Source organism: Ahaetulla prasina, chromosome 3, assembly GCF_028640845.1.
Source record: "Ahaetulla prasina isolate Xishuangbanna chromosome 3, ASM2864084v1, whole genome shotgun sequence".
In the NCBI taxonomy this organism is placed as follows: Eukaryota; Metazoa; Chordata; class Lepidosauria; order Squamata; family Colubridae; genus Ahaetulla; species Ahaetulla prasina.
This window is the reverse complement of record NC_080541.1, coordinates 175,934,478-175,950,422: the sequence shown is the minus strand read 5'-3', so window position 1 is coordinate 175,950,422 and position 15,945 is coordinate 175,934,478. Positions and strand designations below refer to the sequence as shown.

The following is a 15,945-nucleotide window of genomic DNA, read 5'->3' as shown; positions in this document are numbered from 1 at the left end:
TGCATCTATAAAAACAAAAGTAAATGGTTGGGATTACAAATATTACGTTAATATTGAGATACCATTGGTCAAAGTTGGACAGATACTGCTAAAGGCCAGTCACTTTCAGTGATATTTTGCGTTTTAAAATATTACAAAAAATAGCATAATAAATAGCCCCAATCTACAGTGACGAAAGCAACTTTATCAGCTGCTGTTGATGTATGGAAGTTGACAGCTAAGTCACTTAAGCACCTGCATAAAATATTAAACGTCCAGTTATGCATTTATCCCTCTATCTTTTTTAAGTCTGATAAATGACAATTCACCAACCTGCCATACACCTCCAGCACTCCAGCCCTGAGGGTTTCCAGACAAACACATCTTATTTTTCCTCTTTCTCTTCCTTCCCCTGTGACAGGAAAAATGGCTACAAAGGAGTGAATGAGTTATGGTAAAATGTGACCTTTGTGAGTTTTATTGGTGAATGTAATTTTAACTGTGCACCTGGCTCCTTTCTTCTACTCAGCCTTTTGCTCTATGTCAGGATTCACTAAACTGATTGAGAACCTTGTGATTCTGTGGAAAATGTTGCATCCTTCCAAGCAGGGAAACTGATATATTTCTCCATCACAGTTAAAGTTTATAACCTGTCGTGTGTAATAATTTGCATTTTAATTTAAAATATGCAAAGAAAATCACACTAGTGCAAATAGGTTTCAAAATTAAATCATTTAGTTAGAGTTATAAAGGACACTTCTAGGCAACTGTTCCTAGCCAGAATGATGCTAAAATGATGAAACCTGTGTAGTGACATCATAATATAAACTGTCCTTTTGTATATGTATTGCAGTATTGTATGTAAGGGACATTGTAGTGCATGGTTCACTTCTTCTTCCCCTTCCCCATTCTTCCCAGCCTCTGCCTATGGATATCTATGATGGTGTTCTCTTTTCAGGTTTCCTTCATACTTTTCTGTGTGAATAAATCATGGCTAAAGCGGATGGGTCAGAGTTCAACCATTTCTTTTGGAGTGTTCTTGTGCTCTTATGCAGTAATCTAATGATTTATTTTTGTCAGATATCCTGGTGTTATTTTCTGCAGCACAGTAAACCAGCATTGGTAAATCTTCCCACCAAATCTTCTGTCACATTTCATGGATTTCCTGTATCGGCTTCAGGCTATCCTACTAATGCAAGAATTTTATTTTTTGGTAAATAAGAGTTGTCTGCAAATAGAACATTGAAGAAGATAATTTAAGTTGCATTGGTAAAATTTTAATTAGAGCAATTTTCCATGCTATTTTTATCTTTTTCAAATAATTTCCAGTACTCTAGTGGCTCACCCATTTGCTAGACAACACCTTTTCTTTTAATGTTAAAGGGAGAAAGGATAAATATATTCAAGATAACATTTGCTTCCTGAGTTTCTGCCTCCTGCATATAAAAAAATTCTATTCTATTCTATTCTTGATGTACCCTATTTTTCGGAGTATAAGACACACCGGAGTATAAGATACACCTTAGTTTTTGGGGTGGAAAATAAGAAAAAAGCTGATTGGCAGGTGGATTGGGCTCCCGAAATATCCCCAATCAGCTGTTCCCAGAGGTGAATTTTAGCAAAAGGTTCCTTGGTTGTGAGCTCTGTGCCTTGCTTTTTTTTTTGCTTTTTTTTTTCTGCCTCTGAAACTCCATTTCAGGAAAAACTTTTTTCTTCCTCTGAAAGCCTCTGAAGCTCTGTTTGAGAGCTTCTTTTCTGAAGCTCTATTTGGGGCTTTTTTTCTGAAGTTCCAGTTGGGGCTTTTTTTCTAAGCTCTGTTTTTAATGCTTTTTTCAGCCTCTGAAACCTCGATTTGAGAAGCTGGGCGGGGCTACATTTGGAGTATAAGACACACCCAGATTTTCACCCTCTTTTTTGGGGGGAAAAGGTACATTCTGAAAAATACGGTATTTCACTGCCCTATGCAATCTCTTGATGTTTCCAAGTTCTTATATTAACGAATTAAGGAGACAGTAATGGTACTGAGGTTTTTACTTAAAACATAAGTTGTTGCTAAAACATATACTTGCAAAACTCTTGAACTGGGTATTCTATCTTAGATACTTTTTAAGAGTGAAAAGCTACATTTATATTCCACTGTTAAAAAGGACATTAATATCTTAATTGATTTAAACTGATTTTCCCCCCTGAAATATTTCTTTGTGATGGCTTATGGTAGGCTGGATTCCCAGGAGGGCTCAGGTGCATTCCAGAAGAATAAGGGCATCTCAGTCCTAATACTTTGTGTTAGTCAAAGAGAGTGAAGACACCCCCTCCCTAATAGTTTTCAAAGTACCGTATTTTTCAGACTGTACGATGCACCAAGATTTTGAAGAGGTAAACAAGGAAAAAAAAGTTTTTGCCCTCCACAGCCCCCAGGAGCACTCTGCAGGTCTCCCAAACCCTTTGCACATCCAGTTTTTCAGAAAAATGGGATGCGCAGAGGGTTTGGAAGGCCTGCAGAATGCTCCCGGGGGTTGGAGAGGGCAAAAGGTGACATGTGAGGGGGTTTGGAAGCCAAAAATGGGCCCGTTTTTCACAAAGGCAGAGGGTTTGGGAAGCCTGCAGAGTGCTCCTGGGGGCTGGGGAGGACAAAAACACCCCTGGTTTTGTGAAAAATGGGCCCATTTTCGTGAAAAATGGGCCTGTTTTTGGCCTCCCAAACCCCACACGTCTTGTTTTTGCCGTCCCCAGTCCCCAGGAGTACTCTGCAGGCCTCCCAAGCCCTCTGTGTGCCCTGTTTTTTGCGAAAAACCGGTCCATTTTTGGCAAAACGGACACATGAGGTGGGGTTTTGGGAGGCCAAAAATGGCTATATTCAGTGTATAAGACACACCAACATTTCCACCCTCTGTTGGGGGGGGGGAGTGTGTCTTATACTCTGAAAAGTACAGTATATGGTACCAGTAGATGCAGATAGTAGAGTGTTTCAGTTTGGCAAGATTCTGTCTATACATGTGGATCAATAAAAAACACAGTTTGGAAGAATTATGCATCTTCCTTGATTTGGGAGCCTGACATTTTTAGTAATATAGTTTACACTTTGTGATAAGCTATAATTTATTTAAATTGTGATTTGCTGATGACTAGAGTTCACTTAGAATGATGAGAAATCCAAATGTGTTCCTTATTATTAAAACAAACCATGGCTCAGCAAAACGTGTGAACCTATCAACCATGATCTGTATAAATCTTATGGTATAATTAGATGATCTGTAAGGCTGAAACTTGTATTTCACAGAAGCAGGCTTGTTAGTTAATATCAGTTCATGCAGTTTATGAATTTCCTTTATCATACCATCTTACTATTTTCACAGTCTTGGCAGACTAGTGCCACCTATTTGCCCCCTCCCCCCCATTTTTGTTTAGCTCAATATTTCCTAAAATTATAATAGTGAGGTACATTTTTCTGATTTAAAAATGGTAATCATTGCATACTACATGTACAAACACAAAGACTTATTTAGGTAAAAACCTGTGGTTGGGTAGAGGGGAGCTGCTGTTCTCGCAAGTGAAATTCACTCATCTTCCAGTTTGGAGTCTTGGGTCTCCTATAGCAGCAAATACTATCCTTCGATGATATATGCAAATTTTTCATGCTACAAAAGTTCTGTGTAGAGATCCCAATCAGTGGAACAAATGTACTTATTGGACTTCTATATCTGCTAGGTCTTGTGGAAAGTAATTTTCTATTATCTGTGTCTAAAGTTCCACATGGTGTTTGCTCCAGAACTAGAGGCACTGAGTTTTTATTGTTTTAATTTATAGTCCTAGTATTTATAGCAATTCCTCAGTAGTTTTCAAGAACAGCTGCTCATTTTCATTAAGTGTTTTCCACTGTGAGGTTATCCTTTTAAAGAATTACAAAGTGAGGCTCAAAAATGTTTTTTTTTCCTTTGAAAGCTTAGCATTTTTTAACATGTCTGCTATTTGAAAGAGTGAGTGGGAGGGAGAACGGGTGACAAAAGTGCTTTATCTGAAAAGAATCATATTGGCTTTGTGCTGATAGAGGTTGCTGTCATCTCTTAAATGGCTTAGCACAGTCAAAAGGCGAGCGGACTTAAAACAGTGTCTTACATGAGGATCGATGGAGGAAACATGATGGTGGTAACTGTGAGGAAAAAAGGGTGAAGGCAGGAGAGATAACAGTAATGATTGCAGGGAAGGGATCTGGAAGCAGTTTTGTGGATGGTTTGTTTTTTGTTTTGTTTTTTTTGTGGGGCAACTTGTCTTGAAAGGGCCGGGTTGGTTCCCAGAATGTGGCTGCTTCTGTGTATCTAATCCCCCGACAACCCTCCCTTGTTGTCACAATTGAGCTATTTCATTCAAGGCCTACAAGGCTATCTTGACAGTATCACTTTTATGAGAGTTTTGGTCAAACAGCATCTTGTATCATTCCTTTAGCCAAAGTAAGTAAATGGGGAAGGAGCAGTACTTCTGAATGGCACAGGGGAAGAGCCATCTACTGCTGGGAGGGTGGGGGGGAATGGTATGTCAGTTTATCGATTGCACCTTAGCCAGGAGAGCTGCAGGCATAGCTCCGTGGGCACGAGCAGCCACACTCCTAATGTGATTGAAAGGCAGTTAAAATGGCGGTGACCTTTTCAGGGGGAATTAGATTGCCTGCCAAGAGTGGTTAGAGGGAGTGATAACGCCAGCTTGAGGAAGCTGTCCAGGCAACTTCAGAGAAAGAGAGGGAGACAGACAGACAGGAAAAGCAAGCCAGCAACGTCCCATTTAAGCTCTGAGCTCTGCTGTCTGATAGAGCTGAGATTGCTGCCCCCTCCAGATATGAAAGGGTTGGAAAATGTAGTTAAGTTGTCTTTCTTTGCCATTCCCGTACTAAATCTTTAAGTATGACAACAACTGGTCGACTCTCTGTTCACTTGACATTCTTGGCAATTTCAGTTGCTTTGAAATATTCATTAAAGCGCTGTATAAGGTTTTAAAAGACTGATTATCAGAAAGATAAGATGAACTCTGTAAGATCTTTTCTTTATGAGGTACCTAGTATAACATTGTATGTTAGCTTGAAGATGCTGATAACCCTGCTAACAAAGAAGCCTTACCTTTCTTGGTATACCATATTTCTTTGGAGCAAAGTGTACTAGCTTACAGGAAGCCTATTAACTAGTATGTCTCTGAATTCCACATATGATAGATAGGAAAAGGGTTGCCATTATGCCTTTTCTCTAGTTTTTCTTGGTTCCTAGATGCTGAACTCAGTGGATTGATAATCTGATCAGCAGGCTTCTTCTTAATTTGCCAAGTGAAAGACCAGCACAGAACCCTAATTTTCTGCAGTAGCAGAATTTTTCATGGTTTCATCTGCACTTGTTATGACTGTTGGAGAATCAGACTGATTAAAATATAAATGCCAGGCATTTCCAGCAGATGGCTGTCATCCAACTGGTGGTTTGCAGCTAATTGAAATGTTTTTTGGTGTGGGCACTGATGTCACAGTATGCTTGCTGCAAAATAAAGTGCTTAAGTGGCATCAACTATAGCAATTTTTCCTTCTGAATGTGTATAAGAAGTAGAAGCTTTGTAAATATTGTATTAGAAATGGTAGAGCTCTCTCCCTGTAATGCAGGAAACAAACCATCATGACAAGTTCAGTTTAAGCAACTGATTTTGTCCTGCCAATATGAGAATAGATTTTTGCCTGTCCTTTCTCATTCTTCTAAGATAAAGGCATAAAGAAGTAATACATTCCTATACCTTATCATCATTTATGCCAAATGTGGAGGTATCATTTTTTATCTCTGGAACTTCAGAAGAGAGGAAAATGGCTTTGCAGACTGTTCTATATAAAGCTATGTGGCCTGTGTCTGGTTTTATTCATTTCTGATTCTATTAATTTGTTACCTGTTGTCCTTAATTTATGACTGGATGCCTAGTGACCATTCAAAATTACAACAAACCCCCAAAAAGTTATTTAGCACTCAGATTCAAAGTTTTAACATTTACAGTCATTTGCACAATCTCATGGTCAAAGGATTGCTATTTACAGTGTTTTTGCAGGAAATCATGTTTATTTTTGGTTTTCGGCAAAAATGCCCCATAGTGAACAATGGGTTCACTTAACAATCATGACATTCGCTTAACAACTGCTGCAAAAAAAGTCATAAAATCATGTGCAGTGACTCCCTTAAAGACTGTCATGACTTAACAATTCAGAATAAGAGCTCACTTACAATTATAATTTGACGACTACCTATAGTTGGATTTTTTAAAGTTGTGTTGCTATTTAAGATCATATCAAAGAGTACTGGCCAGTGATATTACTGCAAGTTATAAGGACATTTCAGGTGATCACTAAGGAAATAAAAGGAATCTCTAATATGTACAGATCCTTTCAATACATCTGTAATTAATTCTTGATATACATAATTCTCAATTGACCTACTTTCAATTCGACAATAGGAAATGAGGTTGAAAGAATGTCAGCAGAGTAACTTAAGATAGCTTCATAATTCCTTAATTACTTTTCTTTCAAGTTAAAATATTTCTTACTTGAGGGACTATTCTCAAGTTCAATGCTTATTTTTGTTTTTAATTATTTGCATTTTTAAAGCTTACTGTTGAAAATTTAGCATAAAACTAACAAAAAGCCACTTAAAACAAATCTTGTAATTTTCAGCCTTTATAGATTGTTGTAATCCTCATGATGTAAAAATATGCTTATACAATACTTGGTTTTGTTATTTTCCTCATCAAGTATCTGAGAGAATAAATATAACAACCCTGTCAAGTTCAATTTTATCCTCTCAGAAATAATTCTGTGATTGTTTGTGTATTTATCTTGTTAAAATTATATATAAAGCTAAATATTTACCTTAGCATATAATATATGTTGAATTAGTTACATACCTCAGGATGACTAATCTTGTTTACTTACAGTATTAAGAGCTATTTAGGATTCAGATACCTTGCAACTTATGTTCTACATCATTTTTACTTATCTACTTTGTGGTGGGTTGAGGTGAATTGTGTGGATTGTATTTTAATTTTTTTGTATATTTTCCAGAAAAATAAGAAGAAAATCATGCACCAAGAAACTATATAGGCAATAAATTGAATTGAAATACTTAGCTATGTACATTTTGTATAATTAATATTACACTTGAAACAGAATTTAAAGGTGGGAATTTTTATAAGCATTAATGAATAAAATATGTTAATTTCCCACAATATTGCACAAGTGACTTTTGAATAAATAAAACACATTTTGGAAGAAATCAAGATGATAAATTCCTTAATTGCACAGAAAGCAGAATAAATAATCCAGAAGATGGAGATATAAATATGACTACAATTTACTTTGCCTGAGGAACAATTTAAGACCAGTAGCATTTCTTTACAATTCTGTTCTTCTATAACTTTTGAAGCCTAACTCTAAGAATCATAAAATAGGTTATATATATATTTATCGGTACAAATATAAATATTCAAAGGTCTATAGAATACAGTGTTCATTAATGATATGATGTCCACTGTGCCTGAATCCCTGAAAAGTAATCTTGAAAATGACCAAAATTCTATGAGATCACCACTACTTGCAGGATGCTGGCTTTTACAGGTATCATCCTCCAAATATCAGTGTTGCCCAAGGCAAAATCCAATGACAATTTACTTTCTTTCGTAGAACCGAAAAGCTACTGATTCATGCATTATATGATAAGATCTCATAAGGAAAGCAGCCTGGGCATGGTCTTAAATGTTCATATTAAATTGTAATGCAAACCTGTTATTCTGTCAGCTAGGAAGAGAACAAATATCTATGGAGATTCTCAATCATCCAGGTCATAGTTGTTCCAGAGGTGCTTTTCAAAAGGCAACTGTACTTTCTTGGTTTTTTCCTTGAAAACATTTGTTTTCCATTGAATATAGTAGTGCAATGTATAATAAGGCCTTATGTTGCCTTTCTTGGCAAATATTTTTGGGGTTCACTGTGCTTATTACTCTTCTGTGTCCTTCTTAACAAGTAGAAAAAGTGAGAAAAGTGCCATCACGAAATGAAGAAAATGTCTTCTAGTCAGCCTTTATATAAACAGTATAGTCTTCAGGTAGGCTAGGTTTTGAACTTAATATTTCAATATATCCATAAAAAGATACGTTTTCATTAAAATTAAGTGTGGCATTTTATTGTTATGAAACCTTTGTGAGGTAGAGTAGATGAAGATTCAATGATTTTTTAGGGTTAACCAGAATATTTTACATCATGTAAAAATATACATTTGAGCTACAATTCCCCATATGATAATTTTATGGGAGTAGAAGTTTAACAGAATAATTAAACACACCTTTCTGGTAAATAACTTAGTTTTTAAAGTAGCAGGTAAGTATAAAAAGCAGAACTTTACTCTAAACATATTCAACATTCCAATAAAATAGCTTGACTTACATTGAAAATGTAGACAGAAACTGCACATCACCCTCATAGCAAATATTCAGAGCCAGGCAAAGAATATACCATTTGTGCCTTTACCAGTTCATTGGTTTTCCTTATCAATAGTTCCCTCCATGTACAAATTTGAGGGAGAAAAGTCTTTTTCCCTGATATTTTAATTTTGCACTATACAGAAAACCATTTTTTTTTACTCAGGGAAGTTTCGTTCTTTTTTTAAATGTCACTGTTTACAGAAGAGTGGATTGAGATAGGTCTCTTCTTGGGTAATAATAAATATCCCCTTTCCACTTCAAAACGTTTAGCACTAAAAGCTGAGATTGGGATATTGTTGCCAACTTCGGATTCGTAATCATAATTCATCTGTTATCAAATTCAGTCAAATAGTAATGAAAATAGGAGCAGGAGATTGAGCTAGATGACCTTTGTGATCTCTCCCAACTCTTATTCTGGCAGGAAAAAAGAAATGTAGAGGAATGGCTTAAAACCCTAACCCTAACTTAAAAGCCATTCCATGCTGGAAATTGAGATAATCCACTTCGAATGTATATTTTATTTGTTGCTAAACAGCAAGAGATGTTTAACTACATTTGGCATTTGCAGCATTCTTGCTATAATTGTGTATGCACACACTCCTATTTTCAGAATGAAGGTTGCAGATTCTAATTCAGTTATTTTTCCCTCTAGCCATCTGCCCTGAACACAACCTTTCTCCTGGGTTTTGAAGTTGCCTTTCAACCACATCTGCAAAAATATTGATTGAGACTATTTTAATAACATTTTAAAATGCAGTTGTTATGCTCGGACAGTATTCCCTTTTTTGGGGGTGGGGTATTCTGTTTTCCCAAAAAGAAAGAAATGTGGTTCCTCAATGACTTGAAACTGCTACTTGTCTTCGCATGTCGTCTCTTGCACCAGGCGGTGAAATGCATTATTGAATAGTGCCCAGAAGGTGATTAATTGCATTTGACACACGCCAACTCCTTGCCTCCACACTGGATAATTGCATTGTCAACTATTCAGCAAAGTGGCAGGTGACACTGTTGCCAAATTGATTGTCTTAGCATTGAAGCTCCTAAGACTGTCAGCTTTCCAATCGATAGCGTTTACACAAGACACCGTGACTGCATCTGTAACTAATTTCAGTTTGAAACTGGCAAGACAGTGAGCTGCCCCTTTTTTCTGGCTTCATGTATTTAGTCACTTGTTTCCTTTACTTGTACTGCAGAGTTTATCTCAACTCACTGCCACTTCTTCCTTGGGAAGTGAATTCCTTTTTTTATTTCAGCATAACAGGTAACAAAATCAGCAATACGTGCTGCTGACTCAAAAGCAAGAAGTATTACTCCAGATGGCTAATAGGTGGCCTTAGTCTTTACAGTCAGTTGCTTAATTAGTTGATTAATTACTAGTTTTCTTTCATCTTCAGGACTTTGGTGCATTTAGTTTACAGTGAATATAAAAACTTGTTTTATGAAATGAAGAGCCATAGCCTCTCAAGCAAGTTTGAATGCATTGTGTCACAAGCAAAGCCCAGTGCTGCCATTGGGATCTGTAAAGCAAGACACTGCTTTGGATTGCTTACCAAGCTTTCTGTTTCATGCTCTGCTGCTTTAGAAAAATCCTCCTCTCAGCTTTTCTATCCTCTCTATTATTGGCAGAATTGCAATGTAACCTGATCTCTGTCAGTGTTGCTTATTGATCCAGTGATGTGACCCTCTTTAGTAATTCAAGATTACTCTAATTCCATCTTTCCTTTTTTTTTTCTTCATTTTTTCCTCATGGGAAGAAGGAGACACCTTCATGGAAATTTCACCAGTAGCTTTTGCTTGCAAATTTCCTTTAGAATGATAGTCTGCTCCAGAAAAAGCACAGAAATGTTTGAGTGTCTGTGGGTAAATGTTAGGTTGGGGCAGGACTTGGAAGAATTGCCATTGCAGTTTGGATATGGGATTCTCTTTTCAGATGGACCCAAAGTGGGATGGGAGCACAAAAGAGCCTTCCTGTTATCAAAGCTCTGAGATTTAGCTTAGAGAAACTGTCCAGTATTGAGGACCTATCTACTTTTCCTTTTAAATGTTTAAATCCAGTCTAGCGGTTGCTTTCAGTTAGGAAAAAGTCAGCTTTCCTGTCTGTCTCTTGTTAAGTTGATTTTCAATGGTGCCATCAGTGTAGCTAATGTAACTCTTGCTTACCTGATCATTTATATACAACATTTATTTCAAACCTGATTACAAATTATTTTCCCTTTGCTTTTTTCCCTCAACTGCATCCATATCACCACGTTCTTGTTTTAGCTTGTTTCTTCAGCTGCTAAAATATGACAGAGATCGTTGCCAGATATTGTGCCCAGGAAATGGGTGCGAGGAGTCGCAGCAGCACTAGAGCAATTTTCTTCATTTTTATTTTTTCTTAGAATAAGAGGGGAAAGTATGTTTCTCACAAGAAATAAAAGATTGAGAATTTGGATGAAGAAATTACCCATATGCAGACCTAATTAAGTCATTCAATTGAAATTCCTTAGGACTACCCCAAAATGCACCCTTAATGCAGTCTTCAGGGATGAAGCAAACATGCCAACTATTGAGATCTGGATCTGGACCAAGTTTTTAATTTCAGGACTCAGAATCTTGTTTGGCTTTTGCAGACTTGGCTTCTCTTCTGAATGTTTAGGCCAAAGAACATGGTGAGGCCAAATCAGGAGTAAATAAAAGAATTAGGGACATTGATTGCCAAAATGATATCACCTATTCTCCTGAATTCTGTAAGCAAATGTTAGATATCCCCAAGCCCACTACTTCAGGGTATCTGTACAATCTAACTCTTAAGGAAATGTAGATGGACCTTTTCCAGAGCCCGCTTTAGTGACCTCCCTTCAACACTCAGGAAGATTTTATGGAATTCCTTATTTACAGAGACCTGCTTTTATCCACACAGGTAGAAACTCCTGCTCATGTCCTCATACAGGATCCTTTTTACGATGTTGCAGGACATGTGATCTCACCAATTATTTCTACATTTCAGAGTCATACTGATAAATTTTATGTTTGTTACTGATATATTTATATTTGTTTCTTTATTCTGACTATACTCGCATATCAAGTGGCCGAATATCTTACCAATTATCAAGTTATACAACTGGGCAAACTTTAATTATATATGTTTTATTTTATGGTCTTAGGGATTTTTTTCCTGGATGATGATTTTCTTTTTCTATTGTAATGGTAAATCAAATATAATAAAGATATTGAGAAAACAGGTGTTCCTCAAATGGCTGCTACATACTTCTAGCAAAACCGTTTAAAAAATCTGGTGTTTAAAGGGGGAAAAGCTAGAGCAAAACACTCTTCCTCCAAATTGTCTGTTATTTACCTAAATGGTAAAGCTTCATTTTATTTTTGATTATTAAAATCTTTCAAGCTGTCCAGTTAAAAAGTAAAACCAGGTGGAGTTATTGATAAGGAAGGAACTGCTTAATATCCCTTATGCTGCCTGGGAGAATGACAGTTGAAAATACATATTATAAACTTAACTCTTCAATCAGCATTGGACAATTCTTGTGCATGATCTTATGTATTCTTTACTTATAGATTTTTTAATTTATAACGGTTTCAAAAGTTACCTGTAAGTGGCAATTAGCAACAGTATCCACAAATGATTACTACTTAAATACAGGTAAATATTGGGACCAAATTCAATACTAAAAAATCAAGTTGAACAGCTCTGGAATAGCTGGAGAGTGAATAGTTGATCCCTAACAGTCCAGATGGTGGCTGTCTGAAGCTAATATATGCTACATACAGGACATATTAACCAGCAGATGTTTTTTTGCTGTTGTCAGTTAGACAAGTAGGAGATTTGTCACTTTTGTTTATAAATGTTTTAGCTAAGAAAATAATTAGGTGCTTTAATTTTACTCAGTTTTAAAATTAGATTATGAGTTGCTGGCACAAATAATCAACCCAACTAAAGATGCAATTGGTATCGTCACCTTTCTGTCTTTTCTCTTGTAACTGATTGCAAAAGAACTTGCTTTTTTCATTGGCATTATTTGTGGTGTTTGCTCTCCACAATGAAGTAGTATTATTTGTTCTGTAAGCCTAACAATGCAAGATGCATTATTTCTTTTACTTCATTCTACCATCTGCGTATGAGTGTAGTATAGATACAGGTACTCTTCCAATAAAAAGTACAGGATTTTTTAAGAGAGTTGGGTGGAGAGTCCACTTGTTAAATGAAGCTTTTACTACCAGTAAATATGCAACTCATTTAAGGGGGGAAGTTGCACAAATATGGAGACTTACTTCCTGGGACATTATATGAGGCTCTTTGCCACATCTTGTAATTCGGTTAATCAAGCTGGCTAAAGTAAATGAAAAAACTAACATCTTACATTATAAACAGTAACAGTAGTTTAAAAAAACTTCCCTTTTTGGGGGGGGGAAAATTGCTGTAAGAGACTGATAGTTCTAGTTATCTTTGTTAATATTAACATATTTTTAAGCCCAGCACACTCATAGAACAGATATCATAAACTATTGATTCCCCTCTGTTAGCTTATAAATCTCATGGACACTCTCCAATTCTAGAGTAGCCTTTAGAGCAGAGAGTAGGTCAATGTCTCCTGTTTACTATTTCCAATCTTTAATAACACTTGAGTCATACTTTGTAGCTTGCCCACTCATGCATAATAGATGAGCAAGAAAGTGGCAGAAAAAAGAAATATTTATAAATGAGAAAAGAATCATTTTAATGGGCATTTAGAGAAGAGTTTCTAATGTGCAGTTCAAAATTGTCCCATAAGTTGTGTGCAATAGAGTCACTTTGTCGGGGAGATGGGTGGCATAGAACTTTAATAAATAAATAGGCCTCCTTACTTTTTGTAAAGAATTTGCTTTTATATATCAGCAGGAATATTTATTGTTTTGAACTACTATAATGTTTGGTATTAACTCATTTTTTTGGTGCCAGGGTCAGCTGCTTCAAAATCAGACTGAGCAGAGCTGTGAGCACAGTGCTGGAGGGCAGCTGTGCTCTCAGAGTAAGTGATCCTGATTTGTACATTCTGACTGATGAGGGAGAGTTTGTCTCCCAAACTGTCACAGGGTTTATAGAAGTGCCACTCAATACTGGTGCTGGAATTGCTTGTCGAGCAACTGGCTACAAGAACAATGGGGATCAGAAACAGTGGTCACTTTGTTTTTCTTGGTTTAATAGCCCCAGAATCTGGCCTGAGTATTCATACTCGTTTGCTTGGACCTTGAAAGAGGCATTTTGGATTAAAGATGACAGAGAATAAGGTTCTTTAGTTCATTGGATTGGTTTTATTAGCAAGGATGAGGTTGTATACAGGTAAAATCTTATAAACTGGAGACATAAAGTAGTAAACATTTTTCTTGTGTAAATGACAGGGGGGTTATTATCTAGAATAGAGTTTATATGTTTATATTATGTTTCTGTGCCCCTACAGTTCCAAGAATCGTGGCAATTTACAACCAAATCATTAAACAAAACAATATAACAAAAATTAAAATTATGTTAAAATAATTAATCCTATCATAATTCGTAGGCACCCTAAACAGTCATTTGAAATTAAGACTTTAATAATAATATTGTGGACTTAATGCTTGAGGAGGAAAAAAATTAAACTGATTTTGGGTTTTTCTGATTAGACAGATTTGTTGATAATAGAAATGGTTAGTTCAGTGTTGGCTAACCTTTTCCGGACTGAGTGCCCAAAGTGTGCGCGCATGCGTGTGAGTGTGCCCCCCAAATCCTGTGCAAACCCTGAAAATGCAATGCGCACATGACCCCGCACATGCATTCTGTGCATGTTTGCATGACTCCCCCACATGTGCCTGCACATGCACACATCCCCCTGCATGCGTACATGGCCCCCGCACACAGCCCCCCCATGCACATGCGTGTGTCCCCCACATGCACCCTGCTGCCACGCATGAGCACATCCCATGCACACACCCCATGCATGCGTGGCAGAGACCCAACACCCAGCTGGCTGGCGGGAGGTGCACACGCATGCATGTTAGAGCTGAACTGGGATGACGGCTCACATGCCCACAGAGAGGGCGCTGTGAGCCACCTGTGGCATGCGTGCCATAGCTAGTTTATACTATTATGTAAAAGTAAAAAGTTGAGGTTTGATGTTACTATCTTATTCTATTGCACCCAAAAAAGTCAACGACTTTTTTCCCTCTTCTTTTCTACACTCTTCCCTTCCCTTTTTCCCTCCCCTATTTTTTCTATTATTTGTTTTTGTATTTTTGTATTTTATATTATAAAAAGGACAATTTACAAGAAAAACTTTAATGATTATTATCTTATTTTCTGTTTTAAATTTGAATTTGCTTAAGCTGCTGTTTGGCCATAATAGGTTTTTTTTGAGGGGGAAGTTGCCCTGGATTTATGCTGTGTGCTCTCATTATTTCTATTCAGCGTGGTTACCTAAGATGACATAGTATAAAGAATGTTATTCTGATTATTCAAAATTAGAATATGTGATTTGAAAAAAGTCATGGTTATGTTCATTGATAAGCTGTATTAGCAATTGTTTGGTTATATTTATTTATCAAATTTAGCCACCCATCTCCCCCAAAGGGGAGAGTAGGTGGCATGCCACAAATAAAAGCCTCATTTAAAAAATAAGGTAACTAAATATCCATTGCTGTGGAGAAACAACACTCTATACCTACTTTGTGCAATCATATTAGAAGTTTGGCAGTGAGGCTGGAAAAATGAAATGGAATTTGGATCAGGATCCTAATGCCCTCAGATACTTGACTTCTATAAAGATTTTCTCTTCGGAAAATTTTGAAACTTGGGTTTGAAATATGTAAACTTGAAGTAATGAGAAACCAATCTGAATATATATTATTGTTTTTTTTTTATAAAAATAATGTCTGTTTCTCATATCTTAAAATTTTTAAAATATTTTTTAATTCTGTGTTTTATATATAACTCAAGGTGGTGAACGTAACTAATACTCCTGCCTCCTATTTTCCCCACAATAATAACCCTTTCAAGTGAGTTGGGCTGAGATAGTAACTGACCAAAAGTTGTCCAGCCAGCTGTCATGTCTAAGGGAATCCTACAGCTGGTTTCTAGGCCAGCATCTTCATCACTGTGCCAAACTGGCTCACTTAAGCTTAAATTTAAACTTGTTGGTTTGTAGGAAAATAATGTTGGATGTGATGCTAAATTTAAAATTTCTCATGGCTAAAGGAGAAGATAACATCTCCTTTGTTAAGTTTAATTCCTAATGCCTTCAAGCAATGGTGGGATTCAAAAATTTTTACTACCAGTTCTCTGGGTGTGGTTTGGTGGGCATGGCATGGTGTGGTGGGTGTGGCAGGGAAAGGATACTGCAAAATCTCATTTCCTCCCGATCAACTGGGACTTGGGAGGCAGAGAATAGATGGGGGTGGGGCCAGTCAGAAGTGGTATTTACCGGTTCTCCGAACTACTCAAAATTTCCACTACCAGTTCTCCAGAACTGGTCA

At 36.7% G+C, this 15,945-nt stretch overlaps 1 protein-coding gene across 4 annotated transcripts in view; it reads left to right on the top strand.

The window, feature by feature from the left end:
- The window catches only part of LOC131195264 (E3 ubiquitin-protein ligase RNF220), a 78,393-nt gene that overhangs the window by 8,853 nt on the left and 53,595 nt on the right, over positions 1 to 15,945 (top strand). Inside the window, exon 2 of one of the 4 annotated variants that reach the window (XM_058177043.1) lies at positions 13,400 to 13,469. The exons of the other annotated variants lie outside the window; for them this stretch is intronic. Coding sequence (XP_058033026.1) covers positions 13,400 to 13,469 — 70 coding nt within the window. The remainder of the gene's footprint in view (positions 1 to 13,399; positions 13,470 to 15,945) is intronic. 4 annotated transcript variants of the gene reach the window in all.